At 66.7% G+C, this 5,884-nt stretch overlaps 1 protein-coding gene across 1 annotated transcript in view; it reads right to left on the reverse strand.

Annotated features, from left to right (window-relative positions):
* Positions 1–3,810, reverse strand: part of NEFH (neurofilament heavy chain) — a 5,304-nt gene extending 1,494 nt beyond the window's left edge. The window contains exons 1-4 of the mRNA XM_057385427.1: positions 3,014–3,810; positions 1,730–1,929; positions 987–1,111; positions 2–613 (exon numbers count right to left, since the gene is read on the reverse strand). Coding sequence (XP_057241410.1) covers positions 2–613; positions 987–1,111; positions 1,730–1,929; positions 3,014–3,806 — 1,730 coding nt within the window. The 5' untranslated portion in view covers positions 3,807–3,810. The remainder of the gene's footprint in view (position 1; positions 614–986; positions 1,112–1,729; positions 1,930–3,013) is intronic.
* Between the last annotated feature and the right edge of the window lie 2,074 nt (positions 3,811–5,884).

Here is a 5,884-nt window from a genome sequence, read left to right on the forward strand (position 1 = left end):
TGGGGTCTTGGCTTCATCCTTTAAGGGAGGTGCAAGTTTCTCTGGGGATTTCACTGTYGGGGTCTTGGCCTCCTCTTTTGAGGGGGTTGGTGGCTTTTCAGGGGATTTGACTGCTGGAGTCTTGGCTTCTTCCTTGGAGGGGGTCGGGGCTTTCTCTGGGGACTTTACAATGGGGGTCTTGGCCTCCTCCTTTGAGGGTGTGGGTGGCTTTTCAGGGGACTTGGCCTCCTCCTTTGAGGGGGACTCCGGTTTCTCTGGGGACTTGGCCTCTTCCTTTGCGGGGGACTCGGCCTCCTCCTTTGCAGGAGACTCGGCCTTTTCTTCACCCTCTTCTTCAGCTTTCTCCTCTTCTTCTTCCTCCTCCCCCTCCTCCTCAGCTTTCTCCTCTTCAGCCTCCTCCTCCTCCTCTGTCACCTCCTCGGTCACCTGGATTTCCTCCGTCTGCTCCTCCACAATCACTGTCTCCTTCTCTGATTTTTCCACCACCTTGATCTTCTCCTCACTCTTCACCTTGATGCTGGTGGTGATGCTGGGAGGCTTGGGGACCACCTCGGGGTAGGAGAGCATCCCGATGCCAGTCTCGAGCCGATACTCCTCCCCTTCCAGGAGCTTTCTGCCGGGGAGAGACCAGAGCAGGGTCAGCCATGGCCTCKCATCTCCTCCCATGAYYGGGAGCTGCTGGTGACSTYCTGCAGCTCCATCTYCCTCCCTGCCCCATCCTGGATGACCCAGGAGCTGCCGGTGGTGTCCTGCAGCTCCATCTCCCTCCCTGCYCCATCCTGGATCAYCCTCMTGCTCCTSCWCCCTGGGATGAGCAGTTTTCCCCACCAGTCCCTCCACACATCCTTGGGTCACCCAGCTGGACTTTGCCCACACTGSGTTTGGAGGATGGGTGATTTTCTCACCAAAAGAAGCCCAGATCTTAAGGAGGGGCCTGGAGCAGACGTGGCTGAGACCCCCCACTCCTTCTCCTGCTCCCCCTGTACCTGTAGGCAGCGATTTCAATGTCCAGGGCCATTTTGACGTTGAGCAGATCCTGGTACTCGCGGAGCTGAGCTGCCATCTCCCACTTGGTGTTCCTCAGCTCGCTGTCCAGCTGCTGGATGGTTTCCTGTGGGCACACAGAGCGATAATTGCGGGGGACGCACATAACATGGTCCCCAGGAGCAGGGGGACACTGAGCACCCCTAAAGGGCCCCCTGGTCTCCAGCACCGGGGTGTCCTCACAGAGGAGACAGCAGCCACCTCCCCCTGCAGACACTTGGGGAAAGGGACACAGCCAGGGGGTCCAGTGGCCTTGGAGGATCTGGCAGGAGCCCTGCACCCCCTGAGCAAGGAGCTGTACTCCAGCTGAACCCTGGCCCGCTCCCAGCGCTCCTTCCAGCAGGGACAAGCTGTGGGAATGCTTCAATAGGGTTTGGGTGAGCCCAGTGGCCGCAAAAGCCCAGCCAGAGGATGGTGGGGCATCACCCTGGGACAGCACTTCATTYCAGGGCCATCAATGCAGCCCTCCCTGCCCAGATCTGGCACACAGATCTGCTTGKCTTGGTGCCGTAGGGCAGCCCCAGGGCTGCTGAGGGACAGAGCAGCCTGGACCCCAGCTCAGGCTCTGCGCTCCTGGGGGGTGGGGAAGGCTCTGACACAGCCCTGAGCGTTTGCCACAGCCCTCTCACAAAACCCCAGTGCTGCCTCTCCCCGGGCTGGGCCACTGCCCACTGCGCCACGGCACCTGGTAGGACAGGACATCTGCATGGTGGCGCTCCTCCGAGTCCTGCCTCTGCCTCTCCAGCGACTCCTGGGTCCCTTTCAGGGCTTCCAGCTCGGTGGTCTTGGCCTGGAGCTGCCGGCGGTACTCGGTGATCTCCTCCTGGGCCAGGCGCATGGCGTCCGTGTTCACCTTGGCCACCTCCGAGAGCTTGTCCAGCCTCACTGCAACGGGGAAAGGGAAGCTGCGGGGCGGGAGGGAAGGAGGCTGCAGCCTCCCCTGCTCGGGGAAACTCCAACCTTTCCGTGCCGCACATCCCTGCGTGTCCTCTGCAGAGCCGTCCCAGGCTCCCTGAGCGCTCTGCCTTCCCCAGCCCTCGCTCCGTCTGTGCCGGGGAGTGAAGGAGAGCGGGCGGGATGAGCTTGGGGGGTGTTTCTGCCATCCTGGGCTTCACCCAGCGCAGGCCCCCGCCGCATCCCAGAGCCGCCAACCCCAGCCCGAGGAGGGGGGGTTTTGCCGCAGCGCCTTGCGGACACCCCAGCGGGCGGTGTGGGGCACAGAATGAGGGGACAGGAAGCGGGGACATCCATCCTGCGGCTCCCGGAGCAGCCCCCGCCCCGAGGGACGGGCAGGCTGGGCTCGCCGCTGCTGCTGCCCGCGGTGCTGAAGCGCCGCTGTCCGCGGTGCTGGAGGCGCCCTGAGCGCTCGGGAGGCTGAGTCTGGGGGTGCCGACCCCATCCCGCGTCCCCCCCGTACTGTAGTGCCCCCCCCCCCAAGAAGGGCCACTCCCTGTTCTCCCTCCCGCATCAGGGTTGCGGTATCACCCCCCCAGCACTGCAAACAGCCCTGGCCTCGCCCCCTGAGAGGGACCAGCAGCAGCGTCTGGGGCGGTCCGACACCCCAGAAACTTGCAGTGATCCTGGCAACCCCTCAAAACGCACTGCGGGGCACAGGGCGGGTGGGCAGGGCACCCGCGGGCATTGGGAGTCTGGAGCCAGGGGTGGAGAGTCATGGAGCCCTCACAGAGCGCTGGATGGGGTGGGGGGGCAATAACACAATATATGGGGGTCCCTGCACCCTCCTGGGGCGAGGGTATCCCAACATCCTCCGGGAGCACAGGATGGGTGGGAGGGGTCCCTGCACCTCCCGGGGTGGGGGCACCCTAAACACAGCATGGAGAGCGCGGGGACCCCGCATCCCTCGGTACTCCCTCGCTCCAGCCCTGTCCCGGGGCGCGGCAGCGCAGGGCGTCCCCGGGGATGGACGGGGCTGCTGCCGGCGCGTTCCGCGGCCGCCTCGGGCACTCACCGCGGAACCACTCCTCGGCCTGCAGGGTGCTGCGGGCCGCCGTGCCCTCCAGCTGTGCGCGCAGGTCGCGCAGCGCGGCGGTGACGCCGGGGCGCAGGGACGCGGGGGGCTCGGCGGGCATCTCGGGGCGCGCCCCGCGCAGCAGCGCTCCCACCTCGGCGCGGTGCTGCCTCCGCAGCAGCTCCGCCTCCTCCCGCAGCGCCCGGGCTCGCTCCTCCAGCGGCGCCCGCGCCCGCTCCTCCTGCGCCGAGCGCTGCGCCAGCCCGCGGGCCGCCGCCTCCAGCTCCGAGCGCTGCCGGGCCTCGTCCTCCAGCCTTCCCCGCAGCGCCGCCACGTCCTCGGCCAGGCGCGCCCGCTCCAGCCGCAGCTGCCCCTTCTCGGCGCCCAGGCGCAGCACGGTGCCCCGCATGTCCCGCAGCTCCCGCGCGTACAGCTCGCCCATGGCCGAGCGCCCCGCCTGCTGCTGCCGCAGCGCCGCCGCCTCGGCCGCCAGCGCCCGGTTCTGCTGCTCCAGCGCCCGCACCCGCTCGATGTAGCCGGCGAAGCGGTCGTTCAGCACCTGCAGCAGCTCCTTCTCGTTGCGCGCCCGCGGTTCGCCGTTCAGCGAGTCCAGGCTCTCGGTGGAGGACGCGGCCGCGCTGCCGCCGCCGGCCCCCGCTCCCCGCGCCCGTCCCGTCACCGGGGCCGACCACGAGTAGAAGCCGCTGGAGGCGGCGGAGCGCGGGGGAVCGCGGCCCGGCTCCTTGCGGAGCCCCCCCGGGGGGCCCAGCAGCGTTTCCAGCATCAAGCTCATGGCAACCCCCACCCTCGCTGCGGCACCGGCGCGCCCGCCCGCTTTATAGGGCCCGGGGCGGCCGCTCCGCCCCGCCACCGGCAGCGGGGGCGGGCACCGGCATCGCCACCGGCACCGCCCCGAGCCGCCGCCGCAGCCCCGCGGGTGCGGGGAGATCCCGCTGCCACGCCCCGGTGGGGAGCCGGAGTCACATGAGAAAGGAGCGGAACCCCACCCGGCAGGAGCCCGGCACCCCCAGGGCACTGCGGGACCCCCGGAGCAGAAAACGGGACCCACGGGGAGAGAGCAGAGAGCTCCTGAAGGGAGCACAGAACCCCCAGAGAGATAGAGACACCCCGGGAATAGAGGGGAGGAGCCCCGGGAAGGGAGCAGGGACACCCCAGGAGAGAGTGAGGATCCCATGGGAAGTGGGGAGCCCCTGAAAGGGAGCATGGAGGCTGCGAGCAGAGAGCGCGATAAAAGGAATAGATCGGGAGCCCCTGAAAGGGAGGAGGGGGCTCTGAAAAGGGAGTGGGGAGCCCTCAAAGTGACCGTGGACCCCCTGGACAGCGAGAGGGGCACTTGGGAACAGAATGGGATCCCCAGAAATAGAGTGGGACCGTAGGAAGGGAGCTGTGACCATCCAGAGCAGAGCAGGTCCCCAGCCTGGTGTGAAGCGAGAGTGGGGACCCCCAGGTGGCACAGACACCCCCCCTTCCCGGGTGGCCTGGCAGGGCAGGGACTCTGGGGGCTCTCAGTGACCAGAACCCCTCACTTTGGGTTCCCCCGGGGGCCAGGCACTGATTTGGGCTGGGGGAGGGGGTGCCAGGAGGGTCCCCTGGGGGACAGGGACACCTGGGATGGGATGGGATGGGATGGGATGGGATGGGATGGGATGGGATGGGATGGGATGGGATGGGATGGGATGGGATGGGATGGGATGGGATGGGATGGGATGGGATGGGATGGGATGGGATGGGATGGGATGGGATGGGATGGGATGGGATGGGATGGGATGGGATGGGGGGTGACCCCCCCAAACCTGCCCTTGGGACTTGGGCATGCAAGGACTGCCCAGCCAATCAGCGCTCAGGTACCATCCGGCCAATCAGCACTTACAGACAGCCCGGCCGGTCAGCCCATATGGACCAGCGGCCAATCAGCACCCACAGACCACCCAACCAATCAGCACAGCTGCTGCCCAGCCAATCAGCACACACAGAACTGAACCTGTGGGCAGGTACAGACAGCTCAGCCAATCAGCAGCTAGGCCTAGAGATTCCCAGCCAATCAATACACAGGTCCATAGATCCCAGCCAATCAGCAGGCGGGTGTGTGGGTCCCAGCCAATCAGCAGGCGGGTGTGTGGATCCCAGCCAATCAACAGGCGGGTGTGTGGGTCCCAGCCAATCAGCAGGCGGGTGTCTGGGTCCCAGCCAATCAGCAGGCAGGTGTGTGGGTCCCAGCCAATCAGCAGGAGGGTGCATGGATCCCAGCCAATCAGCAGGCAGGTGTGTGGGTCCCAGCCAATCAGCAGGCGGGTGTGTGGATCCCAGCCAATCAGCAGGCGGGTGTATAGATCCCAGCAGCAGCCATGCTGTCCCCGCTGTCCCCTCAGCCGCTGTCCCGTGTGGAACGGGGTCCGGGTACATCCCTCACCCCACAAACGTCACGGCAACAGCTGCGGGAGCAGCCCGGATGCACCGCGGAGAGGAAGGTTGAGCACCCCCAGTCTCAGCCAGGCCGCTGGTGACATTCTTGGTTAGTGCTGGGGACACGGGGGCAGCAGGCACTGGTCACTCCCGAGCAGCCCTGTGCCCCTCTGCTCCTGCTGGCCACCACCTGTGACTCACTACTGGCCACTCGCTGCTGCCCAGGGCCATGGGGGGCCCATGGGTGGGGACAGGTGATGCCCCAAGGTGTCCTTCCCACCCCATGGCCCCCCAGATGTGGGGACAGTTCAGAAAGGGGCACACAGCCTATGGAGGGTGTCACCCTGTCCCCCGTGCCCTGTGTGACACCTGTCCCCAAGCCCTGTCCCTCTCCTTCCATCACAACCCCTGCTGTGTCCCTGTCCTCATCCCCTGTCCCTATCCCTG

Source organism: Malurus melanocephalus, unplaced genomic scaffold (genome assembly GCF_030028575.1).
Source record: "Malurus melanocephalus ecotype Western Australia unplaced genomic scaffold, MMel_1.1 scaffold_825, whole genome shotgun sequence".
NCBI lineage: Eukaryota > Metazoa > Chordata > Aves > Passeriformes > Maluridae > Malurus > Malurus melanocephalus.